This window comes from Pinus tabuliformis, chromosome 1_1, assembly GCF_031772625.1.
Source record: "Pinus tabuliformis cultivar Carrire ecotype Pingquan chromosome 1_1, CPIR1, whole genome shotgun sequence".
Lineage (NCBI taxonomy): Eukaryota > Viridiplantae > Streptophyta > Pinopsida > Pinales > Pinaceae > Pinus > Pinus tabuliformis.
In genome coordinates this window covers 69,853,710-69,875,454 of record NC_142297.1, presented here as the reverse complement: position 1 = coordinate 69,875,454, position 21,745 = coordinate 69,853,710, and the positions used below count along the sequence as shown (strand labels likewise).

Genomic DNA, 21,745 nt, shown 5'->3' with positions numbered 1-21,745 from the left:
CACAAATTGAAGTCAAAATAGAAGAAAAAGGGAGGAAAAAAGGTAGAACCGAGGATTTATTCATCCTTTTCCTTTTGCTTCTGTTTTGTCTAAAAATTCATTGGGTTATGTAAATTATTCTTATATTTACGTATTTATTTATTAAACGTAGGCAGGATCATCTTTCCAAACTTTAAAGAAATGCTATTGTAAGACCTGTAAAATGTATCATCTTTTAATTGTTAAAAATATTAAATGTAGAGAGGATACGATTTTGTTCATAGAAGAGATTATTGCTACAAAAATATTGGAAACTTTTCTGACATTTGTCCCTCATTGGTCTGCATTTGGGGATATTATGGCTCTATCCACTGGTTAGAATTAATAAAATGGTGGAACAACAACATTTAGGTATTTCGGGAATCTCCCATTACCTTTTTCTAGAACAAAATCAACTCACATTCGATCTTTCCTACAATCAACAAGCCTATTTAAGAGACTTCTTTAGGTAAGTGTCGTCTATCTAGTTAGCATCTCCAAAGGCAACAAAATAAACAATCAATCAGAATAGCGCTTATAAGGAATCCAAAATCTCCTGCCATTTAGAGAATTGAATAAATATCAACTGGAACAGTGCATAACAGGCTTTATCACATTATCCTCTTACAAAATAAGAGGAATATTGTAAACTGCAAATACTGACATGAATTCTAATGGCGGCATAGCCTCATCAAAAATGTCCCCTCGGGGTGTACCCACTGTGCATAAACCAATGCACATTATTTCAAGTCAAAATTATTTATAAAACTGTGGATAAAAAAATCATTCTATCCAACAGGATTCCTGCATAATTCAATGACACAGCTACTCTACTTTTGATTGCCAACCAGCTGCCTCATAACGTAAGGAAGAATGCCTGCATGGTTGAAGTATTCCAATTCAACCTGTACGGCAAAAAAGCCAAACATGAATTACATTCTTAAATCTAACACCAAATCACAAAAACAAAATATCAGTCTTACAAGGCACTGCAAAGACACTGCTCTTTGAAGTAGAAACAAGAGACAAGTTTAAAATCATCACGATATCATACACAGTATATTACCTGTGTATCAAACCTTGCAACACAAGTGAATGATTTTCCAGTGTCTGTTGTAACAGTAATGTCTTGACCCGGCTTCAGTTGAGAGATATCATTAGGAATATCTATTGTGTATCTCTCATGCCCTGTCAGGCCAAGCGACTCAGCATCCTCACCAGATTTGAAACACAATGGAATAATACCCATGCCAGCCAAATTGCTGCGATGAATACGCTCAAAACTTTTTGAAATAACAGCTTTCACACCCTGGTTGAAAACAATAAACAATAGAAGAGAACGGGTCATGTTTGTATTTCCTCCATCACTGTTCATATTTCCTAGATAAAAGTAGAATATCAATATTGAACTACCATAAATTAAGCTTGCACAGAAATCAAATCAAAGACACAGACCTGCAACATTGGACCCTTTGCAGCCCAATCCCGAGAACTTCCACTACCATATTCAGATCCAGCAAGAACAATTGTATCATGCCCTGCACTTTTGTACCTCTGTGAAAGTGTATGTATGGTGAAAAATCAGGTAAAACGACCAAAAAGATTGTGCTGCTGAAAATGGACTCAAATCACAAACGTACCATAGCTGCATCATACACAGATAACTTCTCTCCAGTGGGGATATGTATGGTTTTTGGCCCAACTTCACCATTCAAGAGCTTATTCACCAAGCGGATATTTGCAAATGTTCCTCTAGCCATGATTTCATCATTTCCTCGACGACTTCCATAGGAATTGAAGTCTTTTCTATCAACTCCACGTTCCATAAGATACTTTGCTGCTGGACTATCTTTCTGGATGTTGCCTGCAGGAGAAATGTGATCTGTTGTTATGCTGTCCCCCAAGTTAAGCAAACAGTATGCATCTTTCACGCCATGTGGACCAGGAGGAGTCATTGTCATCTCTTTAAAATATGGAGGATCATGTATGTATGTGGATTTTGGATCCCACGTATACAAAGTGCCAGTTGGAACAGGAAGCTGGTTCCACATAGGATTGCCCTTTGTTATTGCTTCATATGTTTGCTTAAACATGTCTGGTAGGACAGCAGATTGTACAACCTGTATAGCACAAGTAATGGCTTCAGGATTTCAGCACTACAAAAAACAACTCATGTCTCTGATAGATGACCAGTTCATTAAAACAATACATTCAAAAACCAACTCATCCTAACCTCTGCTATTTCTTCGGTTGAAGGCCAGATATCTCTGAAGTAAACTTTCTTCCCATCCTTTCCAGTACCAATAGGCTCCGTCTCGAAATCAATGTCAACCTATAGCATTAACAATGACGTGGGAATTCACATCCAAGGACCAAGTTTCCAATGTTTAAACATAAAACGTTGTTCCATAAACCAGAAAGGGATGAGTGGTCAAAACTTACAGTGCCAGCAAGAGCATATGCAACTACAAGCGGAGGAGAAGCAAGGTAGTTTGCCCGCGTCAGAGGATGAACACGCCCTTCAAAATTTCTGTTGCCAGACAGCACAGCTGACGCAACTAAATCTGAAAGAAAACGATCAATAGTGAGAAACCAACTATGACAGTAAACTTTATTAGAATGGTAGGCTGTCAGCCTGTCCCTTTTGCTTTGCTTAGCACATTAAGGTATCTCTTTGGCTTTCTTTTTGAAACATAATAAAATAACTCCCAACACCACAGGGAAATTACCATTTTCAGCAATAGCAGAGCTCACTGATTCATGAAGATCTCCCGAGTTTCCAATACATGTAGTACATCCATACCCAACAAGTTGAAAGCCTTGTTGATCTAAGTACTTATCCAGGCCACTGCAAACACCCAGATTAATGATGTTACATAACCTAAATATGCCATTTCCATCATGCATTTGTCATTTAGAACATGAAAATACCTCCGCTTCAAGTACTTAGTAACAACTCCAGATCCTGGGGCAAGACTGGTCTTAATCCATGGCTTGACCTGAAAAACGGTGGCAAATTGAAATTTCAAAAAAGTAGGAATATTCACCAAATTTCCTCACCAACTTCTGACTAAACTATAAATTAAAGTTCTTGGAGCCCAGGTTCAAATTTGGGTTAATTAGGAAGTTTTCATGTAAATGTAAATGAAATATGCAAGATGAAGAGTAAAATGCAAATGACAGGAAATGTAATTGAAATGTTGTGAAATGTGCATGTCATAAGGAGGGAAAGACGGATATTTTTGTTAAAAAAAATAGAATATTCCCTCTCATGCTTCTAGGGTTAGGGATTTTAGAGGAGCTGAATGAGAGTACGAGTGTGGGTCTTTTGATTGACTTCTGCATATGGTTCTTGGGTGTGGGAGGAGCTTTGGAAGGGCAGCGCAGCATATTTTGATCTCAATTCTTGTCTACGCTAATGTGAATCCGGATTCCATTGTTTGGTATTGCTGCAGCAGTGTTTTTGTGCTTCAGATATGGTTCACTTTTATTCTGTGCAGCTATTTAGTTTATAATTCCAGCGTTCTGTGGTTATTTTCACTATATGTTTCATTTTTCTTTCTTTTTATTTCCAGTTTAGATTCAGAGGCAGTGACAAGAGGCTTTAATGCCAGCAGTTTATTTGCAGCAGTGTGTGTAATTTGTTGTTAATGTGTTGTCCATAAACTGCTTTCATGTCTGCAATATATTTGATTTGCTGCAGTTTTTAATTTTTATTTTTATTTTTATTTTGTTGGCCCTCCTGGCCATAGCACCAACAAAGTGCACCATCCAGGAATTGAACCCAAGTCTAGTGGTAGAATAGTACCCTGCCACAGTACAGAGCCGGAAAAGCTTGGTTTCCCTCTCCAGCTGGGTGGCAGCAGCGGTGGAGAGCCCAAGTAAACGACTCTGTGGTTGGAAGGGGGTTGTGGGCCTGTCCAGCCTGCAACTTCAGAAAGAATACAGAAGAATAAACATCTTGGCTGGAAAACTTTTGATTCTGAGTGATCAACAGAGGATTCTTAACAACAGTTTGTCCCCGGTGGTCTGGTGATTGATGTTGTTCTTTGGAAACCAGCCGTTCTTATGACTAATATCACTACAACCTATTAAGGCTCGAGGGAGAACATGTCCAGGGTTTCCATATTTTTTAATTCAGTGCAACCCTTGAATATTTCCATTCTGCAAGGCAATGGCAAACTGGTAGTGTCGAAGTATTTATTGCATGGACCCGAGGTAGTATTACACACACATATGGACAGTCGTACTAGAAGTTGCAGCATTGGAAGTTGTCAGTTCTTGGAATGAATTGGAACTCCAAAATCTGGAATGTTCGAGGTGGATCTGTGCCAAACTGCAATGAAGTGTTTATTAATGGGACTTGGTATCATAATGTTGATCGCTTAGACAATCAAAGCCACCAGTTGGGCACGGCTGCAGAAAAGGAACTTTTGGTCTCTCCACAGCACCTTCCAAAGGTCAGAGACAACGAGTTGACCTCACACAGGATTGCGCTGCAGCCAAGACACTGCACTGTGGAGGAATGATTTCACTGTGAAGAGAATGCGACAAGGCAGTGCCGCAGAGGTGAATGAAGGGGTGACAGAGAAGTAGTTGGCTGCACATGGAAGGAAAGCTTGACTAGCTGCGCAGGTGCATGGACAGGAGACAATGCAGTGACAAGGCGGCTGCGCAGTTCCTCCATTGCACAATCAGGAAGCTTTTCAGTGTTTTGAGCTTGTGCGGTGTTGACACGGCCATGCTCTCTCTTGGTTCTGGTGTTCTGAGGGAGGGACCACTACAGCTCACTGTTCTCACGGCCACATTGTTCTGTAGAGTATGTTGTGCTGCGAAGCCCGGGGTATCCAAGGGTGGGCCGACAGCTGGTTCTTCTACTGCTTCCAGTGTGGAGATACAGCGGACAATACCTGGCATTGTTAGGTGAATCAATTGAAAACCATGAAAAATGCCAAAGGTTTGATGAGTAATACATGTGGAAAGGAAAGCACATAACAATTCTTGCATCATAAAGGACACAAATACTGATAGATTAATTTCAAGAGGAAACGATGCTGGCACCGGCTGTGCTGCAGGAAACAGTGGAGACTATGCTATTCTTCAGTCTGAAGGATTCAAGGACCGATAACCTTTTTCTCGCCAAGGTTGCCATGGAATACAACATTGGCACTTCCATCAAGATAGCAGCATAGCTAGAGTGCCGCAGAGAAGAAAATATTGAAGGTAAGAACCAAATTGTGCAGGGGGAGCCACAATCACAACTGCATAGGACACAGAAATTTTAAACTTTTGTTGCGGGCCATTTTATTTTGTGGTATTTGTCATTTTGTTTTTCTGTTTGTTGGCTCTCAAATGCCCGAGTAGTGCAGAAAGGAAATCTAGGCAAAGGATATAGGCGATCTTTATTAAGACTACCACAGGTGCCATTAGCTGGTCCTGATCAAACCAGCTGCCACACAGCCTTTTTCTAATGTCCCAGACAAGCAGAAGGTACAGGAGAGACACAAAGATTGACAGCTGAAGACCCTAACCCAACAGAAGCAGAGAAATCCAACGGCTCTGGCAAGTGAAAGGACAGAGTATCTGTGCAGATGCAGCGGACAGGGATAAGAAGACAGACAGGGATAGATGAAGGAGGGAGACCAACAGGGAGCTAATTGCAGGCTGCAGTAGATAGTAGAGTAGAGAAGGAGAAAGAATGGGGGTCTTGAGAGCAGGAGGCTGGGACACCATAGGAGGAAGATGTGTACCAGGAGGATGCGCATAATAGAATAATAGAGTAGGGGAGCAGCTATGCAGTTCAGCATTCAGAGGAGGATTTGGACCGCGCAGCAGCAGCATAAGCAAGCATGGGTGTCCGCCTGCAGCTGGCTTGTAGACGAGCCAGGATTTTGTGTCAGGGGCCTGTCGGAGCCCAGGTTAATTAGGAAAATTTCATGTAAATGTAAATGAAATATGCAAAATGAAGAGTAAAATGCAAATGAAAGGAAATGTAATTGAAATGTTGTGAAATGTGCATGTCATAAGCAGTGTTACACGAAACACCCCTCCAAGGATCCAAACCAAGAATCGCGTCTTGTACAGATCCATGGATGATCTGCCATCGGATCCACAGTTTGGAATTTCGGAACCGCAGATCAAGCCAACAAAGACGATTCCTAGAAATTCGGAACTGTATTGACCCGATCCACAGTTCCGGATTTCCAAACCGCAGATTAAACAATGGTTCTCCCTGGATCGGCTGCGGATTAGGCAATGATTCGTACAAATCCCAAGCAGATCCGACGGGAGACGAGTGGTTCCACATGGTTCTAAATTTATTTATTTATTTTCTTTCAATTAAGTTGGGTTGGGGCTTCTCAGAAGCTCCCAAGGTGTTCCCTTGATGCTCCCTAGATGTTCCCTCATGGTAATGCTAACCTTATGAAAATGAAAAATAAAAGAGAATGTCGAAAAATAAAGGAGAATGTCACTTTTACGTAAATTTTTAACATTACCATGAAATGACTCAGGATGTTGGAGAGTGGTTCCAGCCTCATTGGACTTCGTATGGAGAAAATAGAATTTGATATCCTATTCAAAATTCAGCAGACTTGACACTTTTCAGGAATTCAGGATCGATGGGATTGGGGCATTTCATTAGATTATATCATGTATGAGGGTGTGTGATTAGCATTTAATCAAGAACACCAAGCCCTATATGTACCCTAGTGTTGGCGGTGTTAATTGTTGAACTCCTTTGTCATGCCCTTGGCAAAAAATTACTTTTCAATCAAGTCAGAATCATGGATCAAGCATGATAAGCTTTTTCTACCATATTTTAAGGCTTGGATTAGGTAATTTGATTAAAATTGGGCAATGTTGACTAATATCCCTAGACAATCGAGGTAAAGGAAAAGGCTAGACAAGAGGAGAAGAATCTAACTTCTAGATGGTTGATGCTTGAATAATTAATCATAAATGTACAATGGATGCCATATCTATCTTGATTTATGTACAAATATGCATGCTTCCATATTTTCTACAATTAATTTGGTATTTTGGATGTTTTTTAATATAAATGCAAAAAAATATTAAAATAATATATATTTCGTAGATGCTTCCTAGATTTTTGGGAAATGACGCTTCCGCGTCCCTGCTTCGTGCAACATTGGTCATAAGGAGGGAAAGACAGTTAGAGATAGTTTTGTTAAAATAATAAAATTTTACCTCTCGTGCTTCTAGGGTTAGGGATTTTTGAGGAGTTGAACGAGAGTATGAATGTGGGCCTTTTGCTAGAATTGTGCATAGGGTTCTTGGGTGTGGGAGGAACTTTGGAAGGGCAGTGCAACCTCCCTGCCGCCATGGCAGGGAGGGCTGCATATTTTGACGTAAATTCTTGTGTACGCTAAAGTGAATCCAGATTCCTTTCATCGGTATAGCTGCAGCAGTATTTTTGTGGTTCAGATATGGTTCACTTTTAACTTTGTGCAGCTATTTAGTTTATAATTCCAGCGTTCTGTGGTTATTTTTGCTATATGTTTCATTTTTCTCTTTATATTTCCAGTTTAGATTCACATGCAGTGACCAGGGGATTTAATGGAAGCAGTTTATTACTGTGTTCATTTCTGCAATATTTTTGAGTTGCTGCGGTTTTGAATTTTTATTTTTATTTTGTTGGCCCTCCTGACCAGAGCGCCAACAAAAGTCTCACAGGTGCCATATTTCAAGTAGAAACAATATAAACAGAATCCATTCGAAGGTACTTCAACATCACCACAAACAGAAAACACATACCTCCAGACCTAATTCACAAGCTTTCTTTGCAACAAGGCCAGCCCCAAGCATGACATTAGGATTTGATGTGTTCGTGCAACTGGTGATAGCCGCTATAACAACATCACCATGTCTTAGTTCAGCAGGTGCACCATTGTATGTAAACTTCACAACTTTTTCTTGTTTCTCTTTCGGAATGGCAAAACCCTGTGGATGACAATAAATAGTTTGTTAAAGCAACATTAACAATACTATCACATACTAAACTTTACATTGCAAAAAAATAACCTGACCAATAAAACACTCTCTAAAACATAAGTATCAAAAATATTTTGATAGGTTTAAAAAAGGATTCACTGAATCATCACAACTATTAAGTATTTATAACACAATACAAATGCGACTGATGAATCCACTTGTGTCCAAAGATAAGCCCCTTTCAATTGGATGACCATAAACTTTATTCTTATCAAAATGCACCTTGTATAAGAGAAATGAGATTTTGTTATGAATATAATATATAAAAATAATAGAAATAATAACAATCATTATTGATTAATTGATTGATAATTAGTTATTGAAGGGACATGTCCCAAAGGACATGACTATTCGTTAAGGGGCACCTTGCCTAGTATATAAGCAGGACCCTCATTTGTAACCAGCCATATTCTTCATTCATACATTGATATAATATATTTTTTATTCCTAAAATGGATTTTTTTACTCTATTCCAAATATCTTGGACTATTTGGTTTGCATAAAATGAACTTTTTCTTTACTGATTTAATTCAATAGAAGAGAAGTTTTAATTTGGCAATTTAGATATTCCTTATCTAAATTGTTGACTATTCAGTGAGTTGTTCAAATCAGTGTCCAAAGTTGAACATTTCAAAACATCAAATCCCTTTCTTGATTCTTTTACAAAATTGAAATTCTTGATCGATGAAGAAACAATTGCATAACTGGTTATTAGTTTATTCAATTCAATTATGAAATTCATTCAATGCTATGAAACAGCAAGAATCCTATGCCTGAGGCAATTGAGTTTACTAAATGATGAAATAACTATGCTCATCTGTACATATAAATCATTTTAATTCTTGTAAAAAATGAAAGCCAACATATTAACCTCACCTTAAACCCAACCTTGTTGTCTAGGCAAGCATGCCAATCAGATTTCATTTCCTTGAGAGTAACCCGATCATGAGGTCTAAAACAACCAGAGGGATAAAACACAATATTCCATATCAGCCTTTTATAACACAGTAAACTAATTTGAGATCTGTCATTATTTCAAAATAAAGACAAGACTGCACTGGTTTTTGAAAAAATCAAATACCTAAAACAGCAGCTAAAAGTCTAGAAAAGCATTTACCGTTTTGGTCCTGATATACAAGGTTCAACAGATGAAAGATCCAATTCCAAGTAGGACGAATAAGACCTCTCTATTTGTGGCTGTAATTCAAGCATTTAATGAGACAAAATCAACAAATACAATCCCCATTAAAAAACACAATTCCCATCAAAAAATTTAAAAACTACAATGCATGCCACCTCATTATAGTCCACAAACATTTTGTTGGCACGGAGGTAGGCCTCAATCATCTTCACCTGTAAATGGCCCCAGAATTTATTAGCAGCAGAGAAGAATGCCAAATGCAATTAACTTACAGTGCAATCAGAGAGATAGAAATCCTCACAGTCTCATCACTGCGACCTGTTAACCTCAAATACTGCAGAGTAACATGATCTACAGGGAAAAATCCCATGGTTGCCCCATACTCTGGAGACATGTTTGCAATAGTTGCTCGATCGGCAAGTGATAATTCACCCATGCCATCACCTAAATTGGTACCATGATAACAATAAGCCTCAAAAGAAAGATCTTCCAGTTCTGTAAAGTAATACAAAGCACTAACCCTAGAGCTTTAAAAACTTGCAACCATGAAAACACTATAAAAAGTGCAGATGCACCAAGTGAAACCTACCATAGAACTCAACAAATTTACCAACCACCCCATGCTTTCGTAAAATTTGAGTCACCGTTAGAACCAAGTCCGTAGCTGTCACTCCATTGTTCAAAGTGCCAGTTAATTTGAAACCAACAACACCAGGAAGAACCATACTCATTGGCTGCAGATGCATAACAAAATGTTCATAAGTACTTCCACAACATACTGACTCCAGAAAACATTTAAATGAGTCTTGGATCTATACCTAAACAACAAAAACACACTCGAGTACACCTTAACTTAGTAAATATTCAACAACTGAAATATATCATTAATTGTGCAGTTTTAAATTGAATTACTGGTTACTTCCAATTGGTAAGACTTATGCGTCATCTAAATGGCATGGCTCCTGTCCACGGTATAAAGTATAATAAGTTACTGTATAAGCCCTAATTCTGCAATATGACGGGTTTTTGGCAAGATTTCCTCTGAAAAAAAATGGATGCTGTCCACTTTATACCCTATATTAAGAGACTTTCAATGCACTGTCAGAAAAGCATTCCCTCATTCACTTATATACAACACTGTGATAAGAACTTCTGTGGGTTAAAACATTTTTCATAACTACATTTATTCATGGAACATTCACTCAAATTATAAACAACACTGTGAATGATACAGAACTCCTGTGGGTTAAAACGTTTTTCATGAATCATGACTACATTTGTTCATGGAGCATTTAATTTTGAAAATCAGCAACCCATTTTACGGATAACATCATACAAAAGACAACATCCGTTGGTGTGGGAATGCTTTGTCTGTCCAGAAATATTACTAATTCACTCCACGAGAAAGGCATGTAGGACTACAATTTGTTGCCCGGGATGGAAGAGTCAAGGTTTACTGGGACTGGACGGGGATGTTGTATCTCAATTGGATGACTATATCTAAGCTAAAGAAATAAGCATGGACCTGGCAGGTGTGGGCAGCGCAAAGTTGTCTTTCAAAGCTCAAGTCTCAGCCTAATTCAACTGTGTAGACAAATTGCCCCTAATCTTATTGACAAATACAGTGCATGAGCTTTCTTTGATAGGAAAGCTTTAACGTTATTAGTAATGCTTGCTGCTTGAAAAAGGAGTTTCACATATTCATATTTATTGTGATTCTATGAAGAATCAAATGACTAAAAGGGGAAGTAGGATGCTGAATCTGTTCTTGAGGCCCATTTCATTCTCATATTCGTACAGAGAAAATAACAAAGATGCAGACTCCCTCTATCAAAGCTGGCCTATCTCTGGATGCTATTTCATGGACTGTGCTCAAATCAAGAGCGATGGGCACACTCAGTATCTTTCCAGATGTTTATTTGATAATACTGTTTGATAACTGTTATCAAACAGTATTATTTTCTATTTTTTTGAGGAAGCTGTTCCTATATACCAGCATCGATCCATCTTAAGTCCAGAAATATCAAGTTCTGAGAGGTATCAAATCTTGTTAGGTGTAAATTACTTTGATCATTTAAGATGGCTAAGAGGAATAGAGGATGACAATATTTCTATGTAAGAATCATATTCATGGTATTTCTATTTTAGTAAAATTTGATCTTTCATTTTTATCTCCTATATGGCAGTTCTTATATTAGGGGTGTGCATGTATGTAACATATAATATTATTAGTCATTTGGGTCTAGCTCAGGTGGTTGAGAGGAGGAATGATTGTTATCATCCCCACCCAGGTTCAATTCTCACAGATGACATGTTGAGCTCTTTATGAGTATATTGTCAAAAATGGCTTCAACAACTGTTATTAACCAGCCTTGTTCCTTAAAGTTTCTATGGTTTATCTTGGGTAACATCCTCAAAATAATGAGGGAAAGTACTCCAGGGTTTTCCTTAGGCAGTGTAACCTGGAAAAAAGAACATAATTTATTAATATTTGTTAGAATTTATATTTTTTTAAGTCGACATGTAAATGTTACCCACATATGTAACAACATCTCCATCATACTGGGCTGTAGAGCACCTTGTTACTCTTGATTTAATGATGCCAATGTGCAGGTCGCTGCTCACTTCAACATTTTAGATGATGATGACGACTTATGATGGTGTAGGCTGTGGCTCACCTCATATTTACTGTTGTTTACCCTATCATGATGTATAATGGTGGCCCATTTGGGCATTATGGTTTTTAGATGATGCTTTCAACACTGAATACAGTACTCTGAGATTTTATTTTTGAGAGCCTTAACTGATGTTGAGCTGTTATTCGTAGAAGAGTTGTATTTGAGCCTTTGGTTAAATTCTCCCTTCTCGGGGTAGTCCCCTCAGGATTTTTTGATCGTCCTATCAATATACCTTTTTGGAAACTATTTTCAATGGTTGGGAATGCATCATGCATGTATAGAATATCTTTTCACAATGACTTTTCTCCTGGGGAAAAAGCAACGTCTATATTTTCAAACCAGATTACCTGGCCAAGCATAGCAGCTTCTGCTTCAATTCCTCCAACTCCCCAGCCAGCAACACCTAATCCATCTATCATAGTTGTGTGGGAATCAGTTCCAACAACACTATCTGGATAAAGTAGACCATTGGAATTAAATACCACCCTTCCCAGATATTCCAAATTCACCTGCAGGGCCAACAATGTTGTTTAGCTATTCATATTCTCAGAGGTCTCATGATATAGCATCACTCATTTAAACCTATTTAAAACCAAAACTAAAAATTTGGGGAAAAATAGTTCAGAAAGCATTAATTAAATATTCCAGTTGGTAAACACTGACACTTCCAAATTTCAACTGCAGATGCTGGCACAGACCAATCAAAACTATACGACCTTCAGAATGTGCATAAGCTAAATATTTTACCTGGTGTACAATACCAGAACCCGGAGGAACAACGAGCATGTTCTCAAAAGCAGTTGAGCCCCACTTGAGGAAAGCAAACCTTTCTGTGTTGCGATTAAATTCAAACTCCATGTTTGCAAGCAATGCATTTTCAGATCTAGCTACATCTACTTGAACTGAATGATCAACAACAAGGTCCACGGGTACCTGTAGACAAAAGAGTAATATTGCTTAAAACAGAAAATATCAGAAATACAGAAACAATAAATGATATTTACAGTTTAATATTATTCTTATTCTAAATGCAGACGATCTTATTCTAATTGCAAAATATGCTCATGGTTTGAGAGAGCATTTGAAGGCATTAGAGCTATTCTGTCAAGAGGTGGGGGTGCAAGTAAATACTAGCAAAACTAGAGTGCCACAGCTAAGGACCAGATCCAATCATCTTAGATGCAAAACAGTTAGATGGGTAGCTCCCAAAGAAAAGTAGGAATAAAGAACTTGTGTCTTTTTTGAGAAAGGAGTGGTTGAAACCAAATGGCACTTCATCATGGAGTGTCCTGCCTATAAGGCCATTTGTAGTCAGTCCGAAAGCGACATGAAAGTGGACAGTCTGTGTGAGCTGTTTGGGAAGGAAAACTTCACAAGATGTCAAACTTTTTGATCATGATTCATGCCAAAAGGGCTGTTATGGAGATAAACTTAATTGTATGAGGTTGTATGGGTTGGATATCTAGGTCCCTTAGACCATTTTGGTCTCTTGGACATCATTAAAATTCTTCATTCATTCAATACCAGAATCCTTAGGTAGGTGAAAAGAACGTGTTAGCAAACATAGGCATAATGATAATCATGCACCTCAGAAATCAACAATCTTCAGTAACTGGGAAAACAACACATTTAATGGATTATACAGAAATTGTTTCTCACCAGTGATCTGTAATATAATATTTAAATCTTAAAATAGCTAAGAAGAATATCTTCAAGTCAACAAATGTAAAAGAGACAGGACAGAACATCTACACCCTTTCCTATGGAAAGAAACAATTGTCTTAAAATATAATATTAAGCTTAACTGCAGCAGCAACAAACTGTAAAGAATTTCATCTCTGCATTGGTGGCACTGAGTAAGTAATGATGCTGAAAATATTAGAGAGAAATTACAGATTCTGCTTCAGGATCCATCACATTAGGTTTTAATCCTGTCAACGTTTCGAACCACATTAGTTGGTTCAAAACGTTGACATGTGGTTCAAAACGTTGACAGAATTAAATCATAATGTGATGGATCCAGAAGCAGAATCTCTAATTAACTCTCCTCACAGAAGCCTCAGTTAACAGAGATAGAATTTGCTTAACAAATAACCTACCAAAGGATTGATCTTATTAGGATCACCACCGAGATATTTTATACCATCACGCATGCTAGCAAGATCAACAACTGCTGGCACACCAGTGAAATCCTGAAAAGGTAAAAATAAATGTCAAATTAAGTATTAAACCCTCCAAAATGTTAAAGATACTCAGATAAAAATGACCAGAACAAGGAAAACTGCAGTGCATTCTGTCCAATAACCAACAGTAAAGACAATGTATGAGGCAGCCATGCCAGTAAACTCACCTGGAGAATAACACGAGCAGGTTTAAAAGGAATTTCAACTTGCTTTGGGGAAGTATTCTCCCAATCAAGAATCTTCTCCACGTCATTCTTCGTGACTTGAAAATTATCACAGTTGCGAATTGCTGACTCGAGAAGAATTCTGACAGAATAAGGCAGTCTATCTGCAAAAAGGATAGAGAAATCCAAACATCAGCCATCCCCTACTTGAAAACTAACCAAAAACACCAAGTATATAATTTTTTTTATTTCAACAAAGTTAACTATGTGAACCTGTGTAATTTTAATTTCAACAACATAGTCCAGCGATAAAAACAAAGAAGTTGTGGATGGATTCAAGAAGAGTATGCCAGATAAGTCTCAGTAATATGCCAAGTGAGTCATTAGATAACAAGATATTTTGCTTAACCTCACCAGCTGTGCAAGAATATGTACAATTATTATAAATTACGGTTCCAAAGAGGAAGAAAGTGGACACTGGAGACAACAAGCTAGCTCAACCTCCAGAAGCAATGGCTATATACACTAACAGACACCCCAATGATTCCAGAGCACTCCAACAGTGAGCCAGTTCCCAGCTCACCCTCCTCACCCTCAGCCATCGGACTCAGGAGGCCTTGACACCATTAACTTCATCATCATATCTATCTCTCTCACTCTCTCTCGACAGGCTCTTGAGTTGTCCACTTTTCCAGTCATGGACAAACTCACTTAGTGTTTTGTATATGTACCTTTGTCTTGATTTTATACATGGGTTCTGATACTGAATAAACTCTGAGAAGAGACGGGATTAATTGTTATAGTTTTAGGCAGAATAAATATTTTTCTCATTCTTGTCAAGGACAACACATTTTACTAAACAAAACACACTAAATTAAGATGACAACCTAACCTTTTATAGCCCTCCCTTTAAGCAACTCATGAATAAGATTCTTCATACAACCATGCACTCAACTAAAATCAACTACGGATATACACACAACACAGGAATAAAATGGCTACTAAATTAGTTATCTACACTTGAAGCTACTTAACACCTTTTATAACCCTCCCTTTAAGCAACTCATGAATAAGATTCTTCATACACTCATGCACAACTGAAATTAACTAGGGCTATACAGACAACACAGGAATAAAAACACTACTAAATGAATTATCTACACTTGAAGCTACTTAAGGCATTCAATCAGAGATAAAGACCACAAGACAAGGCACTTGGATCATTGGTGACTACTATTAAGTAGAGCTTTGTATTCCCCATGCTAAAGTTTTAAAAATTAAAACACTGCTTATTGAATCTCGCAAATGCAATCTGAGGCAGAAATTACAGTATCTATTGACAAAACAGATGTTAAATTTGTGGTTTCTAGAGATAAAAGTAACATTTTGGTGCTACACAAGATAGTTGCTCCAAGAACTATTAGATAAAACAAATGAAGGTACCTGTCCTTGGATCATTGAGAGCTGTAAGGTTGTAATACTTTCCAAACTCTCCTCCACCAGGTTTAGGAAGGCTAGTCAAAATATGCTTGAAAGCATTCTCAGTCACTGCACCAACATATCAAATAGCATCATAAGAATAAGATGTAGTGATAGATCGCTATCAAATGCCATCAAGTATTAGCTCTTGATGAAAGCAATTACCAGCAAGCATCTCCTGTTAATGTATTGTCATTATTCGGTATTGCATTTCAACTTTTTCCCTTAATGATGTGATTTATTAATAACTTTAAGCAACCCATTTAGTAGTAGAATGTTGGTTATGAAATAATTTTATGAACAAGTGCAACCAATACATCAATTTAATTTACTAGAATACTAGGTGCTTAAAGTCATTTTAAGACACACAGAAATAGAGGAAATTCTAAGTTTCTATTTGCAAGTCTACTATCACATTTTCATCTATATATTAAGGATCTATTTTTTGGGAAGTTAACATACTAAAAAAATATCTTTATCATCATTAACCAAACATCTATGTCAAGGAATGATACAAGATGCTATCTGTGTAAAGATTCTATAGTTAACAGATCATATTTATTTATTACTAGAATATCAATTACTTCGATTCATAAACAAAGAACGTAGAACAATGAAACAAGGGTGATAATGCAAAATTAAGACTCGTGATGAGGAAATAACAAGAGATGACAATTAATGGCTGGAAGGATTTTTGGATCCTTGTAGGATGTATTAGGTCAACCTGTTATTCTATGTATAATCTGTATCAACTCTTCACTTGCCTTGAAAAATATACCATCTCAAAACCCAGGCCCTTAGAACTCATAGAGCTCTTTAAGCATCCAGTATGATGGATAATCATACTGCATGTGATTGTTATCCTAGAAGTAGAATTAGCCCATCAAGATGGCACTGCCAAGAAGATTAATTACTTGCACTAAGATTAATCGTGTTTTATATCTCTGCTATTGTGCAAGTAATGCATGATATCAGAAACCATTAATTTAATTACATATATGGCTGGAATGATTTCACCTGAAGCACAGTGATCAGAAATCATTCTTTTCATTGCATATTTTATTGGAAGGGTCCCACCTCAAGCAATATTCAGACAGTAGGTTTCTGAGAATTGGAAGGAATGCTGCTCGAAGATGAAAACATCCAGAAAACTGTCTAAAGGATTTATTTTCCTTATTTTTGAGTTTGCCTCATCTGTCCACAAAATTGTATCTCCTAGACACTGGTCCTGCATGAACAATATGGCAGTATACCAGTGTTGGGAACCTTACTTTTTAGGAGATCATGCAATGTCATTTGTATTATGGATATCCTCTCTGGGTAGATTTCCCAAAGATACCTATGTACTTGTGGAATTGCCCAAAGATACCCATGTATTAAGTCTCCACATGTAGATTTCCCAATGATACCCATGTATTCAGTCTATTGCCCTAGACCATCAGCCAGGACTTGTATAAAAGTTGATTTGAGAACCTCCAGTAAGGCACTGTGAGTAACTATCAAGGATGAAGATGATTATGAACTTGAAGAAGCTTCTCTAATAAAGTAAGAGTTTCTAGTGTTGCTGGTTCTGGATCAGGTGAGGAGAAGACAGATGATTATGCTCTTAGAGCAGCAGCTTCTATAGAGAAGAAACCTGCTGCTGCTTTGGCTGGTTCTGCATCAGCTAAGGAGAAAACAGTTTTGCATAATGCAGGTCAGTCACACACCATGCCTTCTGTTACCCCTCATGTTGCATGAGGATTGTACATGTGATTTGTATCGCACAATACAGGGACTTGCATGGTGATATGAGGATTTTAGCTTTACAAATGTAGGAATCTTGGTAGAAATTGCTTCAGTTGGTAGTCACCCATGGAGCTTTTGATTGATTGAGGGCCTGTTTTTCTCTACTGCAGTACATTTATCTCCAATATGTTTTCCCAACACACACACAAGCATTCTTTTCACAAATTGTATCGGCAGCACTACCAGCACCCAAACGTGCAGTTCTAATTTCTCCCAATCATTTTGGGCAATGTTAAAGTGCTTATGTCAATTGGTCTGAAAGATCTCATGACAAGCCTTGGATCAACCTTGAGAGGGCACAGTTAACTTTCAAGATCTATAGATCTTTTTCAGTTGCAAATTATAGATGAAAGGATACAGTGGACTGAGAAATTTGCTAAGTCAAGCATTGTGTTTTAATTCTCTGTTGGTCAATGCTACTGGAGAAGTCCTTGATGCAAAGACTCCTATGATATCTTCACTATTATAGGGCCTCACAAAATAGGACATGTATGATTATGGTGATGTTACATGGGTTTGTTGGTATATCTTAATACAACATATATATATCTTACAAGTATATTCTGTAATATCTTAAAGGAGAGTCTATTCCTTGATCTTATTAGAGGCCAAATCATTGGTTGTCCTGTATGTTCTGAAGAGAAATGTATGCCAACCACATTATGAAGGATTTTGGCGTAACAAATAAGGTAATCTGTGCCTATTTGAGGTATTAATGAGGTCGCGCAATCACCCTTTCAAATACAGTTCAGCTGGAAAAGGCACATTTATAGCAGAGTCAGCTTATTTGCAGCATGGCCATCATCAAAAAACATCTAGAAGTATGTAGTTCAGGTCCAAAACCCAACAATAAGACCCCTTCCAGCTTGCAAGAAAAATGAGAAGAGTTCTTTAATGTGGGTTCAAGTATTTTGGAGGCCAACTGGTGTACTGTGTGGAAGAATATGATGCCACTTAATAGTTGTAGAAGCACTTTCTCTCAAAAGCCTAATTGAGGTCTGATTGCCAAGGTGTTCATTGTTATCTGGGATGCTTGACATGTGCTAATGGATTTGTGATCTACACAAAGGATGCCATGAAATCCCAGTGTTGTTTGATGAGCACCCACAATCTGGATTACATACCGAAGCATAAGCTATACTTCTTTCTTTTCTGGTGGTTATGAGGCAGACACATAAGATTCAGATGTATATGGTCCAAGAACTCTCTCATAGGAAAATTCCTCAAGAAGCGCTATTTTTGGGTAGAACTTCAGAGTTGTAGCAGTCAACAACACCTCTAAAGTTTCTATGTTACAGTCTCTTCAACTCAGAATTGTTTCCCACATGCAAAAGGCTTATTTGATGTGCTACAACAGTATGATGGTGGCACCCTCAACCAAGGCATGACATCAAACATGTTTTACATATTGGTATCACCAGCAGATTGAAGTGCCAAATAAGAAGTATTGCAAGTATGCCTTAATTTAACAGCTAGCTATATGCCATAAGGCATATGAGAAATACTGATTAAAAAATTCTATAATAGCTTCAGCTATCTAATTACTATAAATGATGTTCATTTCAAGGAAGAAAAGAGGAATAGATCACAATATTTACTTTACAAGCAGATTTAGATCTCGATATTTACGTCAAAATATCAAAATAAAAGAGACGCAATTGCAATTTGAAATAAGGCTGTTCATACTACGCGCATATTCCACCAAGCAGGCAGAAAAAGGACAGAGATATCACTAGTTAAGTGTCGATCGTTCATATTTTAGAAAAAAAAAAAGTTAAAATACCAGATTTAGATTACAGCAATTACTTCAAAACATAGGTGGAATGGCGAATTGAAATTTAACACGATCGACGTGCGTTAAGATTCTTTCACAGTAATCGCAGATATTCACGGAAACAAATGGGTGAAAATGATTGAAGATACAAAAATTAGACGCAGAACATTCATATCAAGAAGAATATTGCCGATCCGGTAAACAAACAAATGAAAAGGCCAAAAAGCGTCGCCCTGGGTAGATTTTTTAAGGCTCTGCAATTTTATTCAAAGCAGAGGGATGAGAAGAGTCGTTTACTTACCCATGGTGGACATTTTCCGTTCGACAGGGCTGAGAACGGCAGCGGATGATCTCGCGTGCGCTCTGAGCCCGTGATTTAAATTCCAGTGATGAAACCCTAGCAAGCTCCGGAACCGCGACTGATCGCCTGCGAAAGACGAGGTATTTAAAGATTTTACGGCCTGAGAACCGGTTGGAAACCCTCTGAGGGCTGCAACTGACTGAGATCGAGGAGAAAACGGGGAAGATGCCGATGAAAAATTGGATGTCGAAACAGCTCGAGCTATGGAGGGGTGGAACGAGGTTCGAGTCGCTCTAAGGAGAGCGGTGGCGCCGATTATATGCATATTGGCTCATGGATAAGCACGACACACAACAACCACACGGAAAACCCCACTAATCGCCCAGGCTTGGGGACAAATTGATGATGAGAAGGCGTCTACCTATTTAAAACCGCCCCGCCCTACGCCTGCTAAAGACACCACTAAAATAATTGAATAAAAAAAACCTAACAGAGCTTGCCTGCCGTGTTCAACTGCAGCGATGACGAAGGTTTTATCGTTTAAATAAAGTCGTTGGTCAATAGGAGATTTCGATTACAAAACGAAATAAGGTAAATTTCTTGGAGGTGGGGTCGGCGTGTGGCTATTTTTGGCGGGTCTCCTCCAACTTTGATGGGCAGGGAAAAGTTGGTATCTGCGCGCTAAATTGGCGGGTCTGTTGTCGACTTTCTGGATGGTGGATGGTGTTATCCACGTGGTGGGCACCCTCCTCGGACTGACACGAGTTTTTTTTATTTTAACTGCGTGAGTGGCAATGAGACTTTTATTTTAGCTAAGTTACTGGAAATGAAGTATTTCTTTTAACTTCGAGAGATGCTTGGAATGTCGCAAAAAGGTCATCGTTTGTTGGTGAGATGGGTGATGGGTGAAATATTTAAGGAAGGCAATTTTGTTTTGTTGTGGATTAAATGGGTTGTGAATTTTTTTTATTTATTTGTTTTCCACACATGCATTTTTTCGAATGCGATTAAATTATTTTGTATTCTAAGAAAGGTATTTAAGAGTCTTCAATTCATTTTTATAAGTTAATGATAATTATAGTATTTTTAAATATTGAAAGGGTAGATTTATTTTATATAAGTTATATTATTATAACGTTGAATTATTGACTCAAACATTTTAACCTATGGTTATCTAATCTTGTAACCTACTTCTTTCTTATTACCAAGATTTGATAACATAGGAAATCAAAGTTTTAATCAATCCCGAATTTTTCGGTAATTTTTCACTATGTATATGACTCGGATCATGGTGGAAGTATGAGAAACTTTAAAAGTTTTGTAGCAGTAAAGAAGGTCTTACTAGATTAATTGTTACCTTGGGTCTTTGTTTGTTATAATTTTATTGTTATATTATTGTTGTTATGGGTCCATTTGTTTCTTGTAATGGTAAAAAACTTGGTTATTGAATTATTATTGTTGTTATTATTGGATGGATCATGGTTTTGTGTTTTCTCTTGTATTAAGGAGATCTGTTTTAGGTATTATTAGTCTAGATTCATCTTAACTCCGGTAAGCGCCGAGAAGGATCGAATATATTTTCACACTAAGAGAGGTTTGCATGTCAAGAGACTTTATCGTTGTCGGTGCTTGATATATCCACAGTTAAGATGGATCTAGGTTGGTTTAATTTCCCCACCTATATACCACATGAATACTATGGGTCGATGCCATGAGTTCCCAATACCACAAGTCATTTTTATTTTTATTTTTATTTTTATTTTATTTTGTATTTTGTTGTTTTAAGTTTTATTTTTATTTTGACTTAGTTAAAATGTTTACATTATGTTACGACATCTCTACCATACTAAGCTAGAGAGCACCTCTTGGCACAATCAAGCGTTACTTGTAAACTTAAGATGTAACCAACCTAGATCCCCTCTTGGCGCAATCAAGAGTTACTTGTAAACTTAAGATGTAACCAACCAAGATCCATCTTAACTCCAGAGCTACCAAGCGCCGAGAGGAATCAACTCTCTATTCACTCTAAAAGAGGTTTGCATATCAAGATATTTGATCCCTCTTGGCTCTTGGTAGATCCAGAGTTAAGATGGATCTAAGCTTGTTTAATTTCCCTCCTTTAAATAGGTTATATTCCACATGAATACCATGGATTCTCAATACCATTGGCCATTTTTATTTTTATAGGGTGATTTTTATATTGTTA

The 21,745-nt window shown here is 37.6% G+C and overlaps 1 protein-coding gene across 1 annotated transcript; it reads right to left on the bottom strand.

Moving 5' to 3' along the window:
- Positions 1–560: 560 nt before the first annotated feature.
- LOC149211619 (aconitate hydratase, cytoplasmic) lies at positions 561–20,026 on the bottom strand. The gene is made up of 20 exons (XM_089391551.1): positions 19,540–20,026; positions 15,641–15,745; positions 14,201–14,361; positions 13,950–14,042; positions 12,598–12,783; positions 12,198–12,359; positions 9,762–9,906; positions 9,474–9,616; positions 9,328–9,384; positions 9,149–9,228; positions 8,908–8,983; positions 7,795–7,980; positions 2,950–3,017; positions 2,748–2,866; positions 2,461–2,582; positions 2,252–2,350; positions 1,659–2,138; positions 1,474–1,572; positions 1,085–1,327; positions 561–923 (listed from the first exon to the last, which is right to left on the bottom strand). Exons 1-20 carry the CDS (start codon positions 19,862–19,864, stop codon positions 849–851), a joined length of 3,024 nt encoding a protein of 1,007 aa, XP_089247677.1. The 5' UTR covers positions 19,865–20,026; the 3' UTR covers positions 561–848.
- Positions 20,027–21,745: the final 1,719 nt, after the last annotated feature.

Excerpts from the sequence above, each read along its gene's own strand:
- LOC149211619 (XM_089391551.1), bottom strand. The coding sequence starts at position 19,864 with ATGCATATAATCGGCGCCACCGCTCTCCTTAGAGCGACTCGAACCTCG. Across the intron at positions 8,984-9,148 it reads TGTATATCAGGACCAAAACG|ACCTCATGATCGGGTTACTC; the intron begins GTAAATGCTTTT and ends TGGTTGTTTTAG. Across the intron at positions 1,573-1,658 it reads CTGTGTATGATGCAGCTATG|AGGTACAAAAGTGCAGGGCA; the intron begins GTACGTTTGTGA and ends ACACTTTCACAG.